The sequence below is a fragment of the Mesoplodon mirus genome, assembly GCF_964341445.2.
Source record: "Mesoplodon mirus genome assembly, chromosome: 2".
Classification (NCBI taxonomy): Eukaryota; Metazoa; Chordata; class Mammalia; order Artiodactyla; family Ziphiidae; genus Mesoplodon; species Mesoplodon mirus.
In genome coordinates this window covers 122307460-122333695 of record NC_138977.1, presented here as the reverse complement: position 1 = coordinate 122333695, position 26236 = coordinate 122307460, and the positions used below count along the sequence as shown (strand labels likewise).

General features: G+C 47.4%; 1 protein-coding gene across 1 annotated transcript; it reads left to right on the top strand.

Moving 5' to 3' along the window:
* Window positions 1–14673: 14673 nt before the first annotated feature.
* RHOU (ras homolog family member U) lies at window positions 14674–24806 on the top strand. The gene is made up of 3 exons (XM_082642274.1): window positions 14674–15126; window positions 16675–16733; window positions 22304–24806. Exons 1-3 carry the CDS (start codon window positions 14874–14876, stop codon window positions 22757–22759), a joined length of 768 nt encoding a protein of 255 aa, XP_082498400.1. The 5' UTR covers window positions 14674–14873; the 3' UTR covers window positions 22760–24806.
* The last annotated feature ends 1430 nt before the right edge of the window (window positions 24807–26236 follow it).

Genomic DNA, 26236 nt, shown 5'->3' with positions numbered 1-26236 from the left:
TTCTTGGACCAAACCCAGCCCCCTTGAATCTAGCCAGCCATTTAGAAGTTTATTCAGGATCAGAAGAAGATACAAGTGAAAGGATCAGGGTGATTCCATTCCCCTCATTAGCACATGTGACACAAGATGTGTCATGTCTATATATTGTACAGGACACACATACAGATGGTTTCCCCTGGGTTAACTTCCTTTGTGAAAAGTATGTCTGTTCTTATTCTGTATATAGAACATAGACTCTACACTATAGTAAAGATAATTTGAGATTAAGAAGTAGGATTCCAGAAGACCTTTCCTTAGGAGACACTGAAACAAGAAATCGTCGTGAGGATCTGGGGAAGGATGACACCTGTGTCCCTTCACCCTCCACAAAAACCACTTCTCTACCTGTTGGTTCCTAGTGGATGTGCTGAGAGGGAAGAGGTCTTTTAAACAGGAAGAGCCAGGAGTTTGCTTCTAGACATGAGGGAAAGATGTTAGGATGATGCAAATAAGCTTCAAGGACAGAGAAATCCACTCTCAAGGTTCTGGGTGCTTAGGAGGTTTATTAGCTATCTATGGCCACCTAACAGATGAACACAGGACGTAGTGGCCTAAAACAACACTGGTTATCTGCCAGTTTATGTGGGCAGGAATTAGGGAGCAGCTTAGCTGGGTGGTTCTGGCTCATGAGGTTGAAGTCAAGGTATTGGCTGGACTGCAGTCTTCTGAGGGCTTGGCTTCAAGAAGGCGTGCTCACAGAGCTTTTGTCGGGAGGACTCAGTTCTGTGCCAGGTGGGCTGCTCCAGAGGTCTGCTTGAGTGTTCTCGTGACATGGTGGCTGGCTTTGTAAGAGAGAGAAGTCACACTTGGTCATTTCTGCAATATCCTATGGGTGGGTTATATGTGTCACCCCTACTCAGTATGAGGGTGCAAATGCCTGGAGGTGGGGTCACTGGGGAACAGCCACCACATGAGATCATGCCTGATGCCAGCCTGAAAGGGTGCAGAAAACTTGCAATTCATTAAAGGTAAGAGCTGCCTCATCAACTGGTTAAAGAAATGGATTGGGACAAGTACTGAGCAAGCAGGGGCCCAGAATCTCAGGGAACTTTGGGAAAGGAGGGAAAGGAAGAACTATGCAAAGTAGTTACAAGGTGGTTTCAAGCTCAGATGTAGAATGTTTGGAAAGACGTTAGAAAACTGTCTTTCTCATCTAGAAACCTGGGGACTAAGGTGTGAACTGAGAAAATTGGGATGGTGATGGAGTGATGTGGACATCTGTACCCAGGACATGACCTGGGGAACTTCCACTCTGCAGGTCGCCTGGGATGCTGACTGTGGGAGGATTTTGAGAGCCAGGGACGATCCCACCAGACCTGCTGGCAGCGCCAACCCAAACAGCCTTAGCTACATGCTTGATGGAGCAAGAGGCAGCATGGCTTTAAAGCAGAAATATAATCTATATTTAGATTATAATAATCTATAATCTATCTATTTATATATTTGGGTGCCCCACGCAGCTTGTGGGATCTTAGTTCCCAGACCAGGAATGGAACCCACACCCTCTGCAATGAAACCTCAGAGTCTTAACAACTGCTGCACCCAGGAATTCCCAGAAATATAATATTTAATAGCAGCTACGCCACAACACCTACTTTGAGGGAGTAGCAAGCATACAAGTAGGAGTGAGATTTCCTGTCAGCTTTACCAGCCAAGTCAATATTTGGCTGGAGCTTAGACCAAGTGAGACTCAAAAATATGTCCTCATACGTTCCTGTATTATTTTGCTTTCCCATCCATCCGTCCATCCATCCATCCATCCATCCATCCATCCATCCATCCATCCATCCATCCCATGTTTATTGGTCATTTACTTTGTGCTTTGATTTGCTAGAGAAAAACAAAATTGTTGAATTTTCAATTCAGAAAACTGTGTTTTCTCAAAATCATGGCCACAGTATTCTGTCTCTGGAGCATGTTACCACACTAATCATATTTGTTGAGGGTGAAAGTCACACAATTAACAAATGGCAAAACTGAAACTAAATTCAGGTTAGCCAGTCTGTCTATACCCTTTTGGATCACATCACCTAAAATGATTTACTTTTTCCTGGCTCAGTATCTCTCTCTCCTGACCCTTATTGGTTGTTGCTTCTTTTGAGAAGACTCCTTTCTCCCAAGCATACCTGATAACTCCAAAGAAAATTACATGACAATATCTCTATACTTTAAAAAATGTTAGACATAAGTACCCTTTTGTAAACCTCTATATTGGTCTCACATTGTAATCATAAGAATTCCTATTAGATTATGGGAAATCAAGCAAAATTTTTTTGTGTGCAAAAATAAACATTTAGAAACAGAACTTTGATTAACAGATAATATGTATTATTATGTATATGTAATACTCAATATATAACATAAGCATAATATAATACTCTCTACAAGTAGTATTATCCACATTGTTATGGGCTGAATTCTGTCCCCTAAATTCATGTACTGAAGCTCTAACCCTCATACCTCAGAATGGGTGAGAGTATTTGGAGATGGGACCCTTAAAGAAGTTGAAATGAGGTATTAGGGTGGGCCCAAATCCAAAAGACTAGTGTCCATCTAAGAGGAGATTAGGGTACAGACAAGCACAGAGGGAAGATCATGGGAGGATCACGCGAAGACACAGGGAGAAGGTGACCATCGACAAGCCAAGGAGAGAGAACTCGGAAGGAACCGCTCTGCCGACATCTTGATCTTGGACTTCCAGCCTCCAGAACTGTGAGAAATAAATGTCTATTGTTTAAGCTGCCCACTCTGTGCTATTTTGTTATAGCAGCCTCAGCAAACTAACACACACATTTTATAGATAAGGGGATTCGAGGGGGTCAAGAAGTGAAATGATGCACAGGTAAAAGGCCCTCTCAGGCTCACACAGGGGCCTACCCCACCCAGAAGCCATGTCCTGGACCCCACCTCCAAGAAAGCATGCTCCAGGGAAGTAATAAATACTAGTCAGCATTTTCCTCAAATGAAGTCACTTTTACACGGCTCCCTGGGCCCTCTCCCCAGCCCTCTTCACAGTCCTTTTCAGGTTTGCAGAGCAGACCACCGGGGCTTCCGTGTGTGTCTCTTCTGGCTAGACTCCCACCATGCACTTTGAGAATTCAACTGTCACCTTGACTTTCAAAACAGTAACTGTAAGAGCTTCTCAAATAATTCAGAGGATCAGAGAGAACATTTTTCTTCCTAAGACATGCTTGTCATAAACAAGATATTTTACTACCCTAAAGAGGAAATTGATGGCTGGAGCTTCCTTATTAGTCACAGCAGAGCCTGAGAACCCCTGTGGCCAGCCTTCAGGCCTGGTGAGCTTGGAACACACTTGGGCTTTATCTGGCAAAACCAGCTTCAGGCAGGTCTGTTTACTGACCTGACAGGCTCAACGTCCAGACCCAGCGGGTGCGCTGCACAAAGAAAACCAGCCTGTTGGGTTCAGGGCTGTGCCGAGGACACACCCCCAGCCTCCCCTGATTTCTTTTGCTGCAAGCTCCGTCACCCCCTCCTTCACTGAAATTCAACCCGGCACCAGAAACTAATGAAGCAACCGGTTTGCACACAGGGCAGCCACAGAGCCACATCGGGTTGATTATTGGCCATCTTGTAAACAGAGGAGCAGGAGGACTGTTTCCAGTTCCAAAGGGCTAAGTGTGCAGCCAGGCAGCCGGCAGCTGTGCAGACAAGCTCTCACTCACTCAGGCGCTGCCCTGGGCAGGCAGTTAGTCACTGCTTCCTTCCCAGCTTCTGATATTTGACCTTACTTAATATTTCTAGCTTTTTAAAAATTTTTATTTTATTCAAGTATAGTTGATTTACAAGGTTGTGTTAGTTTCTGCTGTACAGCAAAGTGATTCAGTTATACATGCATACATTCTTTTTCATATTCCTTTCCATTATGGTTTATCACAGGATATTGAATATAGTTCCCTGTAATATTTCCAGCTTTTTAATGTCTGTCCTTTTATTTGTCACTGGAGTCCTGGAGTTCAGCCCTTGGACTCTCCTCTTCCTGGGTGAGCTGATGCCCTGTTACCCTTCACCCTTCATGTGCAGAGGAAATGCCACCTCCAGCTCCAGCCAGCACCTCTGTCTGAACTCTGGACATACATTCAACTGTCTACTCAATGTTTCCTCTTAGACTGCTCAGAGGCAGCTCAGACTTCACATGTATAGAACAAATTCCTAACCTTTCCCCCAGAACTTCCATTTGCTGGAATTTTCCTCCTCTCAGTCAATGACACCTTTGGTTTGTCAGGCTGTGATCCCTGGACTTGTCCTGCCTTCCGTGGACCCTCAAACCCGGGACTCGATGTGCCAGGTGGCTGGTGCTAGCTCCACCCTCAAGGCATGTCCAAAGCCAACCTCCACTCATCCACACCTCTGCCATTCTTGGTCAAGTCCCCACCCTCTCTGGCCCAGAACTTCCTCTTTAACTGGCCTCCAGGACCCCCTGACCCCTGACAGGTGCTTTTCTTCTGCAGCCCGAGGGATCCTGGGAGCAGAGTCAGACGATGCTGCCTACCACCCAACCCAATCCCAGCAGCTCCCGGCTCACCTAGAATGGATGCCTTCTCCACGGCTGCCTACACTCATGTTCTTTTTTTCATTTCTTCTATGACCTCATGCCCCTCTCGCTAACTTTTCCCAAGGCCCACGAGGCTCTTTGCTGCTTGTCTGACCTTCAGACACAGTCCCTGCCATCAGGGCTTCTGTCTTGCTGTCCCCTTGCCTGGAAGGCTCCCTCCTGGCACCCACAGCCCTCGGGCCCCTCTCGCCTTCAAAGTCTTTGCTCCAGCGTAACCCACGAGAGGCCCTCCCTGAGCACCGATTAAAGCACACCCTGGCCCGTTCCCCTCCCTGCTTTTCCTCCTCCGTGGAGCTTGGCATCCTCTGACAAGGTCCACATTCACTTATTCTGGTTACAGTCTGTCTCCGCCCCTGGAACGTTCGCTCCACAAGGAGTGCTTTCCACCCCTTGTGTTCATCGACAGAGCCCAACCGTCGATGAACTACAGGGCTCAATGCAGTGGATGCTTAATAAATATTTGCTGAGTGAGTGAATTAATGGCATTTCTCCTACACAACTGCCCCTATTTAGATGGAAAAGTCCCACTGTCTGAGGAGGAAGGTCAAACGCATGGTGGCTCGAGCTGGTTACCTTTGAATTATTCCAAACCTGGTGGGTATTGTTTTTGGAGTTCTCCCCCAAGGCAAGGGCTGTTTTAACTTACATTAATTCTGTGTGATGCAGGGTCCTTCCTCTCTCGTTATGTCCATCTCATCCTGGTCATTAAATACCCCCCTTGATGCACAGAGGCATTCAACGGATAAGGGCTGAAGCATGTCAGCTCAAACCGGGCAGCTTCAACTCCTTTCCTGGAACAGAGCAGAGTCACCCATGCTGCTAGGTTGTCCTTGAGTCCTTTCTTGTTGGACAGTCTTTTTTCTCTGCCTTTTCTTTTATTCTATTAAAAAAAAAAAATCTCCAGACTCCTGTTACAGGGATTAAAGGAAAAGAAAACTTATATTGTTAGCACCACAAACCCCTTCTTGCTGCCCGTTTCCACCTTCTACAACATTGGGTTATTTCAGATTAATGAATTTGAAGGAGTTCCTTTGGAGTATGCAGCAGGAATGCATTCTGCACACTCAAGTCCCAAAGGGCAGAGTTCAAAATTTACGGAAACTAGATCCCAATGGCTACTAGGCTCAGTCTATATTGTTGGGGAGGAATAGTCCAGAAGAACTCAGCCCGTAGTTCAGACATCTTGGTTCCCTGCTATGTTTGGGAAGTCCAGAGCCCCAGGGTCAGTCCCAGACCTGAGTGGTTGTAGTAACCCCGGGGGTCATTGCTAAGAGGTCTGCCTGGAAACTGTGCATCTTTCTTCACCCTCCACCCCAGCAGAGCCCAGGGGAGCTGGGAGGAGGGGCAGTGTCCAAGGGTCTGAGCAGCGCAGGCAGGACCCCTCCCAGGGTGGAGAGCATGGAGGGCAAGGGATGGCAGTACCTCTAGCTGGACCAACAAAGACCCCTGTGATTTAGTTTGGTAAAGGCGACGGAAAGGACTCTCCAGACAGTGATTGCACTATGAAATGTTTTATAATGCAACTTAAAACTTTCCAATTTTTACTGATTAATGAACTTCTGGAATTATAGAAAAAAAATTTTAAACGTAAAACATTGGATCATTAACGAGTCCTTATGTTGACAAAGGGACTCAATCAATGTTTATGGAATTGATTTAATGAACAGATAAACTGATTTTAGATTAGTGATATGTAGGAATGAGGATGGTATTTCAGTGGGACATGATATGGATTCTGTTTCTAACTACTTAAGCCTTCTCTCTACAATCCTCTTAATATCTTAATAAACATAAAAAATACCTACTAAGAGGATAATTTTACCTCAGCCTTTAAAAAAAACTGCCAAGTTGTTGTGAATTGTCTCTCTCTTTTTTTTCTTCCTAATTCTCACGTTTTATTATTTATGCACGTTTGTATTCTTCTCCCCTTGATACCACAAGAGGTTGAGGCCTGTTTCTCCTGTCTTTCCTGCATGATCAGGGCCTGTGTAGTCTGTGTACCTCAGACGGAATCAGGGATCAAGGGAGCTGCCCCATCGCTCTGTTCTGTGACATGCTGCTAAAGGTTTGCTTCTTTTTTTTTTTTCTAAAAAAAACCATCGTTATTAAAATAACCCCATTGCTGTGTCATCTTTTGATGGTGAGGTTATAGGCTACAGTGAAAACCTCTCCCTCTTGAGAGTCACCAGCGGGGTGACCTTGGGTCCCTCTGAGCTGCTGTTTCCTAATCTATAAAGTTGGGGGGCAATAATGGTACATGTTTAGATTTTGTGTGTATTAAATATGACAATGCATACAAAATGCTTAGGACATCATGAGCCTCACCAGCGTGGCTGTCATTGGTTGAAGCTTTGTGATGGGGGAATGGGGACGAGAGTCTCTCTGGTCTCAGAGGAAGGGTGTTTGCATTTCCCCATCCAGAAGCTCGTCCTCAGGCACCCCTGACTTTCTGTTGCATTTTGCACATCCCATTACCCCCACTACACCCCGCCTTGTGCCCCAGTTATTTCATAGATATTTTCTCTCTTACTGGGATTGTAAACTCCTTGAGGTCCAGACGCTCTAAGCGCATCTGTACAGACTGCCACTGTTCTCTTTGGTCATACTAAGTTCACGAGTGGAATTCCTCCATCCAATGACGAAGCTAACAGCCGTACCCCTTTCCCTCCAAAATCAAACCAATGGCACAATCCCTTGTGCAGAGGCAATATCCACCTTCTAATACATTCTAGATGCACGTGACAGAGAAAGCAGACCGCCTGCTACAGTCTCTCTTCTCAAAGACAGACTTGGGCAACTTTGTAGGGTGTTTGGATGCGCACACATTCATTCAAAGCATTACACAGCCATTGCAAACCCAGAAGTGGATTGTGAGCCCTATTTGAATGTATGAAAATTCCTTTCTCTTCCCTGTTGTAGGATTGTGGGACTTTCCTTGCCCTCAACCGGGAAGATCTAGAAAAGACAGATGGTTGCAGTTTCTGGAAGTGAGGAAGATAATTCTACCATTTCAGAATTGCCAGCCCAGGTGATTACAGTTGTTGGGAAATGATTGCATGGCGAGTCCTTATCTTCAATGGTGGCTGAAAAATTAGAGGACATCAAGGTTTTGCAATAGCTAAGAGGGGTTTCTGAAGAGTTCTTATCATCTGCGAGGATTTGGGCAGCTGGGAAGTGTCTGGCCTGGGGAGTTTCTATGATGTGTGTTTGGGGAGGGAATTTGGAAACATATCATTTGCCGCAAGGGTCTGGGGAAGAAGCTTTTTTATGGGAAGGGCCAGAACAGCTGGGAAGGCAATTCAGAGGCTGTAGCAGGTCTGAGGGAATGGAAATGGGGGCATTTCCCTGCAAGGGAGATCAGCAACAGCTGGGAAGACCAGAGCAGGGTGGGAAGGGGGTGGTTCAGGGGAAAAATAAACAAAGACTGAGGGCAGAAAGGGGCCTGCAGTGTCGCTCAGCCTTGTGTGGCACCTGCCCTCGGTATTCGCAGTGGTTCCAGCCTTTCTGCCCCAGTGAGCTCCCAGTGCAAATTTACCTGCCATCCTTCCAACAGCCCTCCCGGGGGCTTTCATTTTTCTCCAGGAACCTATGTATGTAAATCATCATTCACCTCTATTGTAATAATCTTGCAGGACCAGTTCAGCTTGTTAAAAATATTAAAATACCTATCAATAACACTTGTGCAGGATGATACCCTTATTAAAAATAAATATTAGGGGCTTCCCTGGTGGCGCAGTGGTTGAGAGTCCGCCTGCCGATGCAGGGGACACGGGTTCGTGCCCTGGTCTGGGAAGATCCCACATGCCGCGGAGCGGCTGGGCCCGTGAGCCATGGCCGCTGAGCCTGTGCGTCCGGAGCCTGTGCTCCACAACAGGAGAGGCCACAACAGTGAGAGGCCCGCGTACCACAAAAAAATAAAATAAATAAAATAAATAAATAAATAAATAAATAAATAAATATTAGAGATGTAAAAAAATGCAGTCATACTTCATGATATGTGTTCCTGGGAAAGTTCTGTAGAAATAGGATTTGGGCCAATCAAGTCACACTTAAGTTTTACTCTAAAGTTTGTTATTTAACTTGAAAGGTGCACACAGGTCATCAGCACTGTGCTAGGTTTTAGCAAATAGCTCTTTAAGATGCAAATAATCACAAGTCCCATGTAATACAACTTATAGGTTTGACAGTTTTTAATCATTATAATTTTGGAATATAATGCAATTCATAAAAATGAAAAAAACAAATACATGGTAAAATGAATTAGTACAAAACAAACGCCTATGTAACCACCATTCAGATCAAGAAACAGAACATCTGAACATGAGAAGCCCTGTATGGCCCCTCTCCTTTCCAATGTATAAATTATCCTCCATTACTTTGGCATCTAACACTGTTTAGTTCTGCCCATTTCTTTAGAAATGTTTTTACTATATATACATCAAATTTGATAGTTTACACCTTTTTTGTATGTCTGGCTTCTTTCACTCCTCATTCTGTTCATGAGATTCATTACTGTCGTATTTATCTGTAGTTCACTCATTTTCTTTACTAAATAGTATAACATGAATTCCCAAATTAACTCATGCATTTGACTGTTTTTGACATTTAGACTGTTTCCAGTCTTGAGCTCTTATAAGACTGCTCTTGCACGCATGGGTACGTCCACAGAAACGCATGGGCACACATACAGAAGTGCATGGTACGTATACGGAGCTGTGAGCGTAAGTCATTTCCAAGACGAAGCATTTTATAGTTGGTGGATGACCCTCCACACTCTCTTTCCTGGAAACCGTGTGTCCTGGGCCACGTGGTTACCAGATGCAAGCAGCCTGGATCCCTGAGTCATCACTTGGAAGGGCGCTGCCTCAGACAGTCATTTGACCTGCAATGGAGTTTGCATGACCAAAGAATCACTCCTATGTTTCTAGACATTAAGATTTTGAGTTTATTTATCACTGTAGTGCAGCCTAGCCTAATCTGACCAGTAAAAACAATATAAACGTTTTCTTTTCAGAAGTATTTTTTACAATCAAAATTAATGATTGATTTTTCACATCTGAAAGTTTCATCATGTCAATGGGAGCTCTTTTTGAGTAAAAAAAAAAAATTATTCATTCTAGTTACCAACAGGCAAGAGACAAAAGGACATCTGTAGACAGGGCCCCAATTTCAACATGTTGGATAATGTCCGTGACCCCTCACCATAATGCTAGCTGATGGGGGAGTCTGAGGTCTGCAGTTACTGACAAGGACCCACTGGTGGGCCAGCTGGTGGTCTGGTGACATTTATATGATTCTCCCATCTTCTCTAGTGAAAAATGCCAACATTATTTTCCTTGTCAATTTTTTTTCCTAGGCTGGCATCCCTGGTGGTAAAAAAGGACTAAGGAAGGGTATGGTCAGGGCTCAGTTAGGAAAACAGCCTCTCCAAGGCACAGGGGTAAGGAAGGGAAGCTTTCACGAGGTTGGGAGTTGCAGGGAAGAGGGACACAGTCACTAAGCCTGTCCAGCTGAATCTGATACAGGGCTCCAGTTGAAGCTTTTGAGAAAACCCGGTAGCCCTGCAGACGTGGCCACCAGCTAGGCCATGAAAGGGAGCGCAAGGTGTGCTTTGTGGGGGCTGCAGCCTCTGTGGGCCCAGTGAACTCAGGCTGCTGTGAAGATGATGAGGGGGGCACAGAGCAGGAGGAGAGTAAATGCGTGTCAGGCCCTGTGAGTCTGTCCGCCATCATGTGTAGCCATATGACGGTCCTCTACTTCCCAATCCCCAGGGAGCTCATCTCAGTGGACAACCATAACCTGGAACACACAGAGAAGGATGCTCTGGGGAACAGAGGCCCAGCCTCAGATCCTAGTTCCCCAGCCAGGGATCGAACCCAGGCCCTTGGCAGTGAAAGTGAATAGTCTCAACCACTAGACCACCAGAGAATTCCCGAGAAGTAATTTTCTAACTGGTGGTCTCTTACAGGACATTTAAAAACCAAGGCACCGCTAAAGAAAGGAAGTTTCCTTCAGGGATGAATGTGTCCAAGATAAAGGGTGATGGCTTGAAGAAAGAACAAACACTCATAGCTACACGACCCGTTAACACGAAAGATCCAGAAACCAACCACTTCTGATTTGGTTATCTGCTGTTATTTATTTATGGAAGATGGGTAAATAGTGAAATGTTATAAATAGTAAAAAAGAAAAAAAAAAAGCTTTGTATTGAATTTGATGATGGAAATTACACCCTGGCAAAGAATGTATTAATCAGAAAATTATTTTAGCTTCTTTCTTGAATATGTCAAAAGATAGAAAAGTGAAAGGTACACAGTATAAAGTCTATTGGCATGGTTTTTACTATATTAGTTCCAAAGTATAAATTCATGATAATTAGTACATTTGAAAATTAGATACTCTTTGCTAGTAGAACAGGTAAAAGAACTTTAGGGAAAAAATATACTAGAAAACGTGCTGGGGATAAAGAGTTTGGTGAAGCAAGGGTCATGCTTTTTTTTAGGAGATTAAGAGCAAGTGTCAGTAGGTTATTTTAACAAAGTGCTATGATAGTGATTAGACATACTTTCACCAGTGTAAGGGCTCAGGTGCGGTGGGGGAATGTTCACAGCTGGGCTGGAGAGCCATGGAGGCACCAGAACTTAAGAGTGGAAAATTGCTTTTTGCCCACGTAAATGCCAGCATTTCCCAAATTTACCAAACCCAAGACACAAAGGAGACATTGCACCAACTATGCCGTCCTGGTGGATATAAATGAGGAGTACAGGAGGGGTAAGGCATCCTCAGAGAACTAAGAAATGGTCTTTCTTGTTAATTGCTGCAGGATTCATGTATTCTAAAAATATTTTATAAAAGCATAAAACAGAAAACAGCAACCTACTGCTTTCCCCACATGATGTAAAGTGCCGGGTATAAGGATGCACAAAATAAAGTCTCTGACCTCATGGGGCTTGAACGGGGAGACAGACAGTAAACAAACAAGAGAACACATCATATGATTTACTGATTTATTGTAAGATTTACTGATTGATCGTACAGTTGGAGGGGCGTCCACAGCCCCGGCCTTGGTCAGCACTGAGTTCCAGGCCATCTTCCTACCTCTGGACTTGGATATCACGGGCTGCACAAAAGTCTTCTCGTAGTGGGCAGTTAGTTCTGGGGCTTTTAAATAAGGCTGCAGGGGGTTTATTAAATTGGATCTAGAAAGATGGGCCAAAACGAGTGGAGTGGGACAATATTCAACATAAAAAAGGGAGCGAAGCAAAGCTGGGGGCTACAGGATACAAAATCTACTATATGGCTAGAGGTCAGGGGAGACCCACATTTTGTAGGGCCTGAAGCTGATCACATTTGGGGGCCTTCTTTAAGAGAAAGGATAAAAATTTAAGGATAGAAAATTAGGTACAAAAATATTGGTTTTAAAATGAGGGCTTCCCTGGTGGTGCAGTGGTTGAGAGTCCGCCTGCTGATGCAAGGGACACAGGTTCGAGCCCCGGTCCGGGAAGATCCCACGTGCTGCGGAGCGGCTGGGCCTGTGAGCCATGGCCGCTGAGCCTGCGCGTCCAGAGCCTGTGCTCCACAACGGGAGAGGCCGCAACAGTGAGAGGCCCGCGTACTGCAAAAAACAACAAAAAAATTGATTTAAAATGAGACATGCATCACAATAAGCTACGCAAATTAAAAGGCCGACAAACACCATAAACTTCAAAAATATCCACAAGAAAACATTTAATAAACCACCTGATACACCTCAATCATACTATTTTTCCCACATTTTTTGGCTGCATACCCTCCCCCCAGCTTTACTGAGGTCTAGTTGACAATGAAAAATTATACATATTTAAGGTGTACAACTTGATGATTTGATATATGTATATATTGTGAAATATTCAAGTGTGTGTGTGTGTTTTGAGAACACTCAAGATCCACGCTTAGCAGATACAAACATACAATATTGTTAACTCTAGTCATGTGGGTGTGCATTAGCTCTCCAGAATGTATTTATCTTGCATAACTGAAACTTTGTGTCTCTTGAACACAACCTCCCCCATACCCCTGGCTGCATGCCCTTTGACTACTTTTTCAATTTTGTAATGTGTTTTCTAGAGAAGAATGGAAATGTACTTCACATACAGGTGAACTTGCTGTTTGTGGTACTGCGACAGGTTTGTGTCCTCACAAACACAGGAATTCACAACAATTCTATTTCGTGTGATTTCCTGCAAAAATGTATAGTGCATTTATAATCGTATATCCTGCAGTTAGAGTATATTCCTGAGGGGAGAGAACTTCCATTTTGACCAGGTGTAGGTGAGAGAGCCAACCCCCCTCTAACAATACTATGTGTTTTATGATGGAAAGAATAGCCACAAACTACCGTCTGGCTTCAAGAAGCTATACCTAAACTCTGTGACTGCTTTGCTACTGGAACCTTCCGGTGCTGGGGAAAGTTCAGATGGATACCAGCAGTATACTGCATAGTAGGTACGTTACTGGCGGCCATTTCTACACCTGGGTGGCTAGAAATAAGGTAACTACACGTGGGAACTGAAAACCACACAGATACATCCCATCAGGGTCAAGGCTCATTCTTTGGGTCAGGCAAGTGCAAGTTTGGCCCCTTAAACTTTGCTCCCTTGTCTCCTTCCTTCCCTCACCTTGGTCCTGGCTCTGTATCCATTAAATGCAATCGAAATGTCTCCCCAACTTTACTTTACTTTGGCTTGATCCTCAGAATGTCCACTGCCACATCAAAGCTTCTCCGTATGAGAAGTTAGAGTTGAAAGAGATAGTGGGATAATTGGTGGTGGTTAAAATATATGATTTTGGAAAATTTACAAAAACGTAACCATGTGTTCACACTGCTAGGGCCCCCAGGACCTTGGAGAGGTTCTCTGCAAATGAGGGGCCATGGATTCAAGCCTCCAGCCTCTTGGTAAATCCACCTCTGCATTCCAACTACAGCCACACTTCCAAGGCTGAGTTTATCACTCTGGCTTATTTTTGCTTTCAAGGACACTGGGTAAGAAATCAGGCTCTGGAGCCAGACTACTTGAATCCTGGCACTGCCAATTCCTCGCTTCTGGGACCTCAGCATTTTATCTAATATCTCTGTGCCTCAGATTTTCTCATCCAATACCCATAAGATGGGTATAAGTAATGATAAGATGACAGGAATTATTAGCTCATGCAGAGTGCTTACCAGTGTGTGGCACGTAAGAAAGGATCGATGTTTATTAGCTACTGTAACTTTTATTATTAGTATCACCATTCGTGTTCACAGTATGTGCCTCTTCTCACCACAGGGCAAACCCCGAGGAGCCTTTGTGTCCGGACTAGGCCCAGAAAGGCTTCCCTGTCTTTCCGGATGGACTGCTGGCTAGATGTAGGAGGAAGGAGTCACAGATAAACGGATTCCCCCCCTCCCACCCCCGCCCATAATACTAACGTCACCACATTACATTTAAGCAAATGAAGGAATTGGGGCTATAAAGACATTTGCTGGTCTGGTTCAGGGCACGCCAAAGAGAAAGTCACACGAGCATTAACAAAGGACCTGACGTTCTTTTGCTCCCAAATGATAGGATACATTACTTTGGAAGAAGAAAAATCACACGACGGGCAGCGGCTAGACCTTAAACTAAAAGTTGGCTGTTAATTCAGCCTCCTTCCGACGACTGTCCCCCAGGCATTTCACTGTGCCCCTCGGGTGCAGCGCTGTGGCCGAGGAGGCCGGGACCGCGTGGAGAAGGGGGCGAAGGGCGCGGGGCCGGGAGGAGCCTGGCCGCCGGCCGCGTGGGCGCAGGAGGCGGGACCGCGGGCCTCTAGGCGGTGGCGTCAGTGTCGGCGCCGGGAGGGGCTGCCCTCTGCGGGCCCGGCTCCTCGGCGCCGCCCCAATCGGGCGTCCGGGGGCCCCCCGGCGGCTGTCTGGGTCCCCCGCCCGCGGCCGCGGTCCCGCCCCCCGCGCGCCCGGCTCCGGCTCGAGCGCAGAGCGCGGCGCGCAGGCGGGGGCGCTGTGGGCCCGGCGCGGGGAACGAACGGCCGCCCCGCCTCCTCCCCGCGCCCGCCCCCAGCGCGCCTGGCCGCCGGGAAGCTGGAGGAGACAGCGCGGGGCCCCGCGCCGCTCGGCCCGCAGTCCTCAGCCGCGGAACGGAGCCGGCGCCGCGCGAGCCCGAGTCCAGCCCGAGCCGCCCAGCCGCCTTTGTCTGCACCGCGCGCCTGGGTCGGGGACAGCTCCCCCCGCGGCGGGCGCGGGCCGATGCCCCCGCAGCAGGGGGACCCCGCGTTCCCGGGCCGCTGCGAGGCGCCGCCGGTGCCGCCCCGCCGGGAGCGTGGGGGGCGCGGGCCCGGGGCGCCAGGGAGCCGGGGGCGCGCGGGCGGCGCGGAGGGGCGCGGCGTGAAGTGCGTGCTGGTCGGCGACGGCGCGGTGGGCAAGACCAGCCTGGTGGTGAGCTACACCACCAACGGCTACCCCACCGAGTACATCCCCACCGCCTTCGACAACTTCTCAGGTGAGCGGGGGCGGGGGCCTGCGGGGGGCGCGAGGCCGCGGGGACCGGGAACCCTAACCCGGGCGCGGGGAGCGGCGGTCGCCTCGCCATTCAGGGGCAGACGGTGGGGTCTAACAGGTTGCGCCCAGGTGGCCTGGTCAGTTTCCTGGGTAGAGAAGTTGCGTCAGGTCGACGTTGCTGGCGCTGCTGCCGGGTTTCGATCGGAAGGTGACGCGCAGGTGCCATTACCTGTGGCCCGAGGGTCCGTCCTTTCCTGTTGGTGGCTCCCCTCCCGAGGGCGTCTCCACTTTAAAGAGCCGCGGAGACGGGGGAAGAGAGTGGATTTAGTGGAAATGGCACTAGAAGCACTAGGGAAGGCCGAGGTTTGGATTAAACCTGGAGAGTAAACACAGCTTCTTCCCTCCGAGCCCCGTTGCCTCCCCTGCCCCCGCTTCCACCGCTCCCATGGGCTCTGTTTCTGAGTCTTAGTATCTTTTCAGTATCTCTTTAAGCTACTAAAGCTCTTATGTGTACAGTGCTATGTCATTTGGTTTGGTAGCTACCAAGATAAAGGAGTCCTTACTCTTGATTTTTCAAGTCTTTTTGAAATTTAAGAAAAAGTTAAAATCCATGGAAGCTAGGGTGAAACACTTTCTCTGTGTTTTTTTTTTAAAGCACACACACACACACACACACACACACACACACACTTACACACAAGCTTCTCGATCTTTTGGAAAGTCATGATGGCAAGGACTTGCTTTCATCCACCTGGAAGGCACCCTAGGTAAAGCAGTGCTGTGCTACTGGGTTTCCCACCTGAAGGATATTGTTTTTTTCCTTTTTTTTCCTCCTCCCAACTGAGTAGTGTAAACATGTATAAACGATTTAGAAAGTTGTATTGAGACAAAATTGAGTACTTCATTCAGATAGAAACCTCAGAGCAGCGCCCTGATGCGGGCCCCTCCCCAGGTACCCCTTCCCAGTGGAAAGGTGGGAATGGTTTTCTTTCCTTTCCTTTTCTCTTTTAATCCGCTCTTTGAGCTGACATGGAGAGATAAGCTGTGCCCTCTTTTATAAGCAGGACAATGCGGGCAGCCTGTGTTTGCACGTGTTCTCAAAACAAGCCACACTTTTATGATAAACCCCAAAGTCACCGATCGTTTCCCAAGGGAAAACAGAATTATTTGTGAGATTTTCCACTGACTTAAAGCTGAAAGGTTGGTTCCCACTTAACCCCCCAGTGTTGTTTTTGGGTTTTTTGAAACAAATGTGACAGGAAAATAAATCTTCTGAGGCTGGGAGAAAAGCGCAGGCCCTTCTGGGTACCATCAAAGCTTCTGGCCTCCTGCCTTCTCTGGGGCATGGAGCGAATTGCCCGCCCTGCAGGTTTGGGTGCAAAAATGCCTCACAGGCCTCTTTGTTTTAGGCAAGTCTTGAATTCACTGGGGACCCAGAGTAGGAGCTGAAGGGTTTGGAGTGAGAATGGTCATACAAATTAAAGCTATTATTCTTCTGGAAAAGGTTAAAAGAGACCCCCCTGACAGTCCTTTTGGTCTTATTTTTAAGCTGTGGTTTCCGTGGATGGGCGGCCCGTGAGACTCCAGCTCTGTGACACTGCAGGACAGGTCAGTATCACATCGCTGCTCAGTGCTGGGCGAGGAAAGGGCCTTTTAAAGCCTTTCACCCCCGCCCCAGCTGGGCCATTCTAGAGCCCCACCCCCATGTATGGCCCCTTGCAGAGGGTGGTGGTGGGGACACAGAGCTCCGTGCCAATAAAACAGGGTTTGGCCTGGCTCTGTGTGGGCAGGACAGGGGAAACAGGGTCAAGAGCGGTTCTTATCTTCTGGGAATTTCTGATCTTATTTACTTTCTGGTTTTTATTAAAAATTATCAATGTTGCTTTGTATTCATTTCTCAAAGTAAGTTGGCCGTAGCTTACGATCATTTTATTAAAGGTCAACAAGCCAAATACTTAATAAACTTACTCAAGAAAAAGATGGAGTTCACGTCAGTAAGTGTTAATGTTTCCCTTCCTAAGCATGGTTGGACTTGCTGGGGTTGCTCCCATCCCTTGAAGCAGAGATACAGCGGCCCAGGCTGTCCTGAGCTGGAGGAATGAATGAGCCAGGACTTGATCCTTCCGAATCGTGAACATTTATTCCTGTCTTGGCCAGGCACTTGGACAAGACAGCCAGGGAGCTGGTGGGAAGACCTGGTGTGAGGTCCCCTTTGGGGTGTCCCTGAAGAGCTCCAGGGACCCCGGTCCCCCTGAGTGGTGCTCACGTCACTGAGTTCTCACCGTGCTCTGTGAGGGCCCAGGGTGCCGTCTCTTTAGTTTGCCAAAGTGACAGTTACTAAGCATGTAGTCTCTCCAGCACTTGAGAAGGTGCTGGGGTACCTTGTTGGCAGGTAAAAGTGCCCACTTCACTTCTGAGGTGTCACACGACCATATACATTAAAGAAGAAGCTGGCTTTCCAGTGTCCCCAAGAACCTCCTCCAAACCAGGGCTTCTCAGTTACTCACCCACTAGGGACAGCAAATTCAGTCAGGGCTTTGTTTTTCAAACCTCGATGTGACACAAGACTGGGCAGCCTTGATCCCCAGCAGAACGCTGGTTTGGCGGTGGCCACAGTGGCACACGTCATAGCCAAGCCTCTTCTGCTCTGTCCTTACCCTTCCACTGGGGCTTCCCAGTTCCCCCTTTATGGGGAGCAGAAAAAACCAACCGGTCTGCATTTTCTTGCCTGTGGAAAAGAAAAATCAAAGAACACAGGCTCTTCTAATATTTAATCTTTCTGGATGCCCTGCTGCTATTTATAATGGAAGCTTAATTGCTTTGTATAAAGTGAGAATGTTTTTCCTACCTCGGGTCAGATTTTCTGATCTTTAAAATGAAGGTCGGGACTTCCCTGGAGGTCCGGTGGTTGAGACTCCGGGCTTCCAACATGGGGAGCGTGGGTTCGATCCCTGGTCAGGGAACTAGGATCCTGCATGCCGTACACACGGCCAAAAACTAAAATGAAATGAGGGTCGAGTAGCGCCTCCATAAACAGAGGCCTCCCCGCTGTAGCAAGATGTGGCAGCTGAACAGCCCGAGAATAAGACAGAAGGCAGGAAAACTCAAGACACCAAAGAGTGTGCTTATCTGGGACCCTTTAGGGAGGAGCAGGCAGCCCAGTGCAGGCAGCTGCCCACTGCTGGCTCGCCGGTCAGGTGTTGGTTCTGCTGGCAGACATGGCTTCCTGGGCTGGGGTTCCCTGCCTCATGCCTGCTCGGTGCCTGGCACAGAGTGGGGCTTATTCATGGTTTGTAGAATGGATCAATAAATAAATGGAGGGCTTCCCTGGTGGCGCAGTGGTTGAGAGTCTGCCTGCCGATGCAGGGGACACGGGTTCGTGCCCCAGTCCGGGAAGATCCCACATGCCGCGGAGCTGCTGGGCCCGTGAGCCATGGCCCGTGAGCCGTGGCCGCTGAGCCTGCGCGTCCGGAGCCTGTGCTCTGCAACGGGAGAGGCCACAACAGTGAGAGGCCCTCGTACCGCCAAAAAATAATAATAAATAAATGAATGAATGAATGAATGAATGAATGAATGGAGTGCTGGGTCCTGGGGGATGCAAACTTAAGTCATGGGCTTGCTGCTCAACAGACTTACAGTCTACCTGTTAGTAGAACTTGTGAAAGAAACCAGTGAGGTTACAGGAGGAGGACAGCAAAGTCAGCTCAAGGGGCAGGATGGGTAGACCCAGGAGGAAAATCTCTGAGCAATTTTGAAAGAGGAATAGGTCTTTTACCAGGAACACTATGTAGAAATGATCCTGATTATCCTGATTATCAGGAAAGAGTTTAATTTTTTCCTTAATAGTGTCTGTTTCAAAGTCAAGGCATCAAGAGAATCATTTTAGACATATTTTCATGAAAAAGGTTCATAATTCGGGAAATGAAAAGGTTTTGGTGCAAGTTGGTAAGCTTTGGTTTATTTGGAAATTATCCTTCTGATCTCCCAGCAGTTATTTTTGTTTGTTTGTTTGTTTTTTAATAGATCCATTGTTTCATTTATTTATTTATTTTTGGCTGTGTTGGATCTTTGTTCCTGGGCGCGGGCTTTCTCCAGTTGCGGCGAGCAGGGGCTACTCTCCGTTGTGGTGCGCGGGCTTCTCATGGCGGTGGCTTCTCTTGTTGCAGAGCACGGGCTTTAGGCACGTGGGCTTCAGTAGCTGTGGCACGTGGGCTCAGTAGTTGTGGCTCATGGGCTCTAGAGCACAGGCTCAGTAGTTGTGGTTCACGGGCTCAGTAGTTGTGGCTCGTGGACTCTAGAGCACAGGCTCAGTAGCTGTGGTGCACGGGCCTAGTTGCTCCGTGGCATGCCGGATCTTCCCGGACCAGGGCTCGAACCCAGGACCCCTGCATTAGCAGGCGGATTCTTAACTACTGTGCCACCAGGGAAGCCCTCCCAGCAGTTTTTTTTGTTGAGATTCACAGTATTTCTTACCTGATTAGTAAGTATGTCTACTGTGTAAGGAATGAGGCCAACCATCTACAGATTTGTAGAAAACCAGCTTCAAAAACTATTTGTGAAAAATACACAGCTGGTGAGATAAAGTCAGTTTTTTCCCTCTCCCCAAGTATCAGTATTTGCTTTGACCATAAGCAAAGCTGGGCAAGGTGGCAGTCCTTTCCTACCCTCCCTACTCCAGATCTGATAAATTACCTTTTAAGGGACTTGATTTGACACGTGCCATAATTCCTTCGTGTTGCCCCAGCCCGTGGCACTGCGCCCACCCCCACAGGCAGTTGTCATGGTAGCTTCCTGAGGACACAGCGACCCGAGCGACCTCCTTTGCCAAGTCCCAGAGAATGTGAGCACCGGTAGCCATCGCCTAGGGACCAAACGCAGGTTTCACATAGCAGCTGAGAGCTGGATAAATAACTAGAAATCGCTTCTTGTGCCTTGGGGTTTTCTTGTTGGGGGCTCAGTGAGCATGTAAGATGTTAAAAGGAGTTTTTAATGCTGTGGAAGTTTCACTGTGATCAATTTCATGCCAGGTGAAATTGACCAGACTGAAATAGAGTGACCAATAGCAGGTGAAAACTCTTCAGCCTTCTGAACCATGAGGCACTTGGGAAAATCTTTATACTTAAAAAAAAAAAGAAATCCGACTGCAGCTTGATCAGCACTGCTGTCCAGCGGCCTGTCAATCCCACCCAGCCCTGCCCTGAATCCCAGGCACATCTCTGGGCCTCAGAACATGTTTCCTTGAGGGTCCATTACAGTTGGCCTTATCACATGTATGTGTGCTGCATTTATTTCAGCAGATAGCTAAGATTTCTGGTCAGCAGGGTTTACTTTCTGCCTTGCTTCCCGAGTCCCTCCGCCAGAACCTCCAGAGGTCTGGGAGCCAGATTGCCAAAGCCCGGTCACAAGGCCTGGGCCTGTGCTCACCTTTCTTTTTATTGGTAACGCAACCCCAGATCCAGGGCCCAGCAGGTGCGATGACTGCCAGCAGCGCAGGCAACGCCTCCGTCCTGTGCTTCTTCCTTGCAGGCCTCTGAGAACAGAGGGAATGTTTCATTAAAAGATCCTCGTGGCTGGGCTGTGGGCCACCTGGATGGGTTTCTGTGTTTCTTCTTTCAGCACAAAGTTGGCACTAAAAAATCCAAGTCTTTTTTTCTTCTTTCTTTCTTTTTAACTTTTGCAAATAGAAGTCGGAGAAGTGGCAGTGACACGGAGAGATGCCGTATTCCTTGCTGAGGAAGGACTTTAATATTGGTTGACTTTAATATTGTTACTTGGTTGTTGCCCCACAAACTGAAATACGGAGCCTCAGATGAGGAAAGTTAACTCAAATAAAAAGATCCAAGCTTCCCTTATCCCTAGAAAAAGGCCACAGATGCAACATAACATGCACGTAAATAATAGTTTGTAAATAATCATATGTGTCAACTGAGCGGCAGAAACTTGGGTGATGTTTACCTTTTCCTTGCTGCTGGGAATCTATTTGTCACCTTACACCTGAGGATGGTTGGCACCCACATATAGAAATTTCAAATAGAAATGAGATGATGTAAATATTTTCCTAGAAGAGAGATGAGTGAAAGCTTTCAGTTAGCTAAATATGGTGCTGCAGGGGACTCTAGGGTGTTTGATATAAAGAAACACTGATTTGGAGACAGATGTCCCTACAAGGGCTGAGGCCATGTCTGTCTGTCCCCAGCCAAATCCCCTGGCATCTGGTGTCTGATGCGTGGTGCCTGGAGTCCCACACGCATCTCTGTTAGTGAGTGGGTGCGGCACGGCCTTCAGCAGCGTGGTGGGTGGTTGGTTTATATAATCAGCTCTAACTTGTTCCATCCAGTTCTCTATCCCTCAGAAGTTGGGTGGGTACACCCTTTCTCTGGTTCTTTATCCTCCCAAAGCATCACGCATGGAGGCCTCTGGGATTCATGGAGAGAAAAGAAGGGGAGGGAAAGTAAGAGAAAAGGAGGGAGGGAGAAAAAGCTAAATCGAGAAGAAAGTGTTATATCCAGCAAGCGTGAGACTGTATTCACCACTGTTGTATGTGACATTGAGAGGCACACATTCTCCGGGTCCCTAAAAAGAGTGGCCAAGTCCAGGTCCTCAGCTCCAGACCTGTGTCTGATTCCCATGATTCTGCACCACGTGTGCCCTGAATGTGCCCTGGGTGTGCACAGCACAGATGGGATGGAACAGGCATGGCTCATCGCTGCCGTGAGGATGGGCAGGGATGGGTCCTTACAGAGGCGCTGGGTTCACAGACTGGGGTTCCCTGGAGTCAGGGTGGAGCCCCGAGGATCAGCGTGGGTACCGTGTACGTTTTAAGAGCCTGACTAAGTACCAGAGTTGAAGGAGTGGGTCTGAGTTACTCTGCGCTGAAGCCTAGAGGGAGTAAATTTTATTTTGAAAATCCATCTAATTTAAGGACCTTTTCTGTGGTAAATTGCAAGTAGGTCTAGAGCATCAAGGAAAATGTTGAGCGCACATCGGGCAGGTTTCCAGGGGCTGGGAGCATTGCCCCACTTGGCAGCAGGGGCCTTTCGAGGACTCTGGCCCTTCCTTCCATCCCTCATGGGCTTTCTGTTACCTGCCAGACCCTTTCCAGAAAACAGTTCAAACGGTCTTTGTGCTGATGAGAACTGATGTAAAAGATAACGTTTGGGTGCTTGGCTTGCTTGCAGGATGAGTTTGACAAGCTCCGGCCTCTGTGCTACACCAGTGCCGACATCTTCCTCCTGTGCTTCAGTGTCGTGGGCCCCTCCTCCTTCCAGAACGTCAGTGAGAAATGGGTGCCGGAGATTCGGTGCCACTGTCCCAAAGCCCCCATCATCCTCGTGGGGACGCAGTCGGATCTCAGAGAAGACGTCAAAGTCCTCATTGAGCTGGACAAATGCAAAGAGAAACCCGTGCCCGAGGAGGCGGCCAGGTTGTGTGCTGAGGAGATCAAAGCCGCCTCCTACATTGAGTGCTCGGCCTTGACTCAGAAGAACCTCAAAGAGGTCTTTGATGCAGCCATCGTCGCCGGAATCCAGTACTCGGACTCTCAGCAGCAGCCCAAGAAGTCCAAGAGCAGGACTCCGGACAAGATGAAGACCCTGTCCAAGTCGTGGTGGAAGAAGTACTGCTGTTTCGTATGATGCTGGTGGGGCCCCGACGGGCTGTGTTCCGACGAACTCCACACTAGAGGCTATATTAGCTGAAACAACTCCTTTGACCATGTAGAACCTGTATAGAGAATGCGCGTGTATATGGATTATAGGAGGTGCTCCAATGTATGTATCCTTTCTTGCCTTTGACTTTCTCGTTTGTTTGAGCTGAGGGATGAGATACTTATGCAAGAGATTTTTGAAGTAAGTTAAGCATTTGTCATGACTCTGGAAATTTAGAGCTCTAGACCTTTGGATTAATTTATATCTAATATGAAAAGGCACCTCAGATCTGGGCATCCAGAGTGAAATTTTGCCATGAGATAATGCACAGAAGAACAAAGAGGAAATGGCATGGTTAGCCGTCCCTTGATTGAGGGCCAGCTACGGTCAGAGTAACTCTTAGCTTTGAAACCTCACACTATTTCCCCCCCCCCTTTTTTTTTTTGCGGTACACGGGCCTCTCACTGTTGTGGCCTCTCCCGTTGCGGAGCACAGGCTCCGGACGTGCAGGCTCAGCGGCCATGGCTCACGGGCCCAGCCGCTCTGCGGCATGTGGGATCTTCCCGGACCGGGGCACGAACCCATGTCCCCTGCATTGGCAGGCGGACTCTCAACCACTGCGCCACCAGGGAAGCCCCCTCCCCATTTTTTAAGGAGCAAAAATCTGAGAAAAAAAAGAGAGAGACCTCTGCCTATGAAACCTCAAATCTGTCACTTTGGTTGTATTCTTATACCTGGTTGCTTAAGATTTAAAAGCAACCAACAAAAAAACATGCCACTAACTATGGTGCTGTGTAGACCAAAAAGGAAAAGTTGTTGATGGGAGTTTTTCATCCTGAGACCGTATCAACAGCCAAAATGCCATGAGGAGTGTAGCAAGCGATAGCTCTGTTTTCTTTAGGGAGTGATTCACGTTGAGATCAGAGCATGGTATTTGCTGTCATACACATGAACCTCTGTGATGGCAGCACTCAGGAGACTTGTCGGGGTTGTTTCTAACCTTCTAGGCTTCCCTGGCCCCATCTGCAGGGGTCGTGAACCCTCTTGCAAGGCCTGTAGCAGGCAGATGTTTGGGGGACACAAAGTGTCCTTTTTTTCCTTAAGTCAGCGTAAAGGTACTTCTTTGTGTACGCACGCGATCACGGATGTATACGTGGCCATTCTTGCTCCTGATTCAGACTTTTAAACAGTTAATGGAAAAAATGTGGCCCCAGAAACAGCTGTGAGGGAAGCCTGGCTTCCTCTTTTAACACTTTTTTGGAACAGATCTCTTTTTGATGATGCCTTGAGATGTGATTCTAGGTATATCTTCACACATTTTGGAGCCCATGTTAAAACAAAACATGAGCATCTCTTAGAACCTATTTTAATGTGAATGTCTCTTGAAACCTATTAAAACAGCCAGTGAAATCCACACATGCCTTTCAGGGAGCTGGTGATAGACACAGCGCCTCGTGTGGGATTGGTGGTGGCAGGGACCACAGCACCCTTTCTCAACTGTCTCCTCACTGTGGAACAGTCAGAAAACCACAGATTTGTGACATGTTTGTGTTCTTCCAGGTGGCGGTTTTTAGGGCTTCATGTTCTGGAGGGGAAAAGTGCCAAAAGTGCCAGAGAGCAGTTTTACTCTGGGATGGGGCTGCTTCTGAGATGCCGAGAAGTAGCTGAATGCATCAGATTGTGACGTCAGGCTTGCAGTGGTGATGCACATCTACCAAAATCAGTCAGTAACTGGGGAAGTCCCTGTAGCGCCAGCAGGTAGAAGAGTTTATCTATCTGTGGGTCTTGTCCTTTTTATGTTAAAAAAAAAAATCCAATTTGTGTTTCTTTTTAGAGAAAGTAAATGATCAGGCTATACTTTAGGTTAGAGGCTTTTATTTCTATTAGTAAATAAAATTAACTAATTTCCTTGTTTAAAAACTGAAAAACATGCTGTTTACTATTTATTTTTCAATACATTGAAATTGATATCATTGCTTCCTGAAGCGTTGAGTTACATCCTGCGTGAATAAAATTACTTCATTTGTGGAAATGCCCCAAACGGACCTAATGAAACGTGTTCGAAGCTTGGTGCCTGGCTCACCTACCCGTGAGCTTCCCAGACGGGGCTCTGCCTGCCCTGGTGTGGAGCGGGTGAGGAAGGGTTATTTGACTGGCAAGTGATTTCAAACAGTATTTTTATGGTAAAGCAAATGCCATGGAGTAAAATGCAAGTTAATTTTTAAGACTGAACACAAAACTTGGAAGAAATGTTATGCCTGTGACAGCATATGGGGCTCTTCTTGGTCCCCCGGTGGAGGGGGGAACCTTTGCCACCCTGTGCCTTTAGGGCCAGTGGCTGGTGAGGAACACCTCTGTGGTCCAGTTCTGGAGCTTTACTCGTGTTTCATTTTCAGCCCTGCTTGATGCAGCCGGTACTATTAATGCTAAAAATCTAGAAGGTTGACACTGAAATGCAACAGGTTTTAACATGTTGCCAAATTTATAGAAGAGTAAATGCACAATTGTACTCGAGGTTTTCCTCCATTTTTACTTCTTGGGGAAAATAAAGATTTAGGCAGAAAAGTTTTTAAAAGTATGTGCTTGAGTTAAATATAAATTTGATTCACTTCAAAGCTCAGACGTTGTTAAACTTACAGCTTGGTATCGAGGAGGACGTTTTATCAGAGTTGTGCTTTGGGAAATACCCTAGCATAAGTCCTGCGGTGTAGGTCAGTCATAACGTAACAATACAGGGTCCTCTACAACTGTCATCTCTTTTCACCATGTGTGTAGAAATGAACCTTTTGTAATGTTGATCTCTGTGCTTGACACACTTATGAGAAACCACCCAGCTCTTACACAAGCCCAGAGGAGGGCAGGTCTTCTCCCCAGTTTTCGAAAAGGAACAGCAGGTGCAAAGGCCCTGAGGCAGGTTACCTGGTGCCTTACCAAGTCATACTTTTCTGTTTTTCCGTCATGTGGCACGTGGGATCTTAGTTCCCCAACCAGGGATCAAACCCACACCCCCTCCAATGGAAGCGCAGAGTCTTAACCACTGGACCACTGGGGAAGTTCCCATACTTTTCTGTTTTTAAGCGTAAATGATGTTGAGCAGAATGCTCTCCTTGAAGATGCTCTCCAGGAGGTGGTAGGAGATAAATTCTGACCTGTGGCTCTAACGGCACCTGCGTTTTCTACCAAAGAATTTCTTTGGGAGTGAAGAAATTTCAGGGGTGTGGAGAAGCAGGCCCCTGAGGTGTGGTGGGAATGCATCTGTTCAGGGTGGGGTTTGAGAATTCCGGGTTCCGTCTGAGATGAGCACCCTCTGGGTCTGTGTCTGTGATGGGCTGTGTGCTGCCCTCCCTGTCTGTTCTAGGAGCCCATGTCCAGGCCCAGAGCAGCACTGAGCATGGGGTGACGCTGAGGTCACAGATACGCCTGGGTTTCCTCCTGTGGGGACAGGGCTGCCCTTCTCACCGGGCC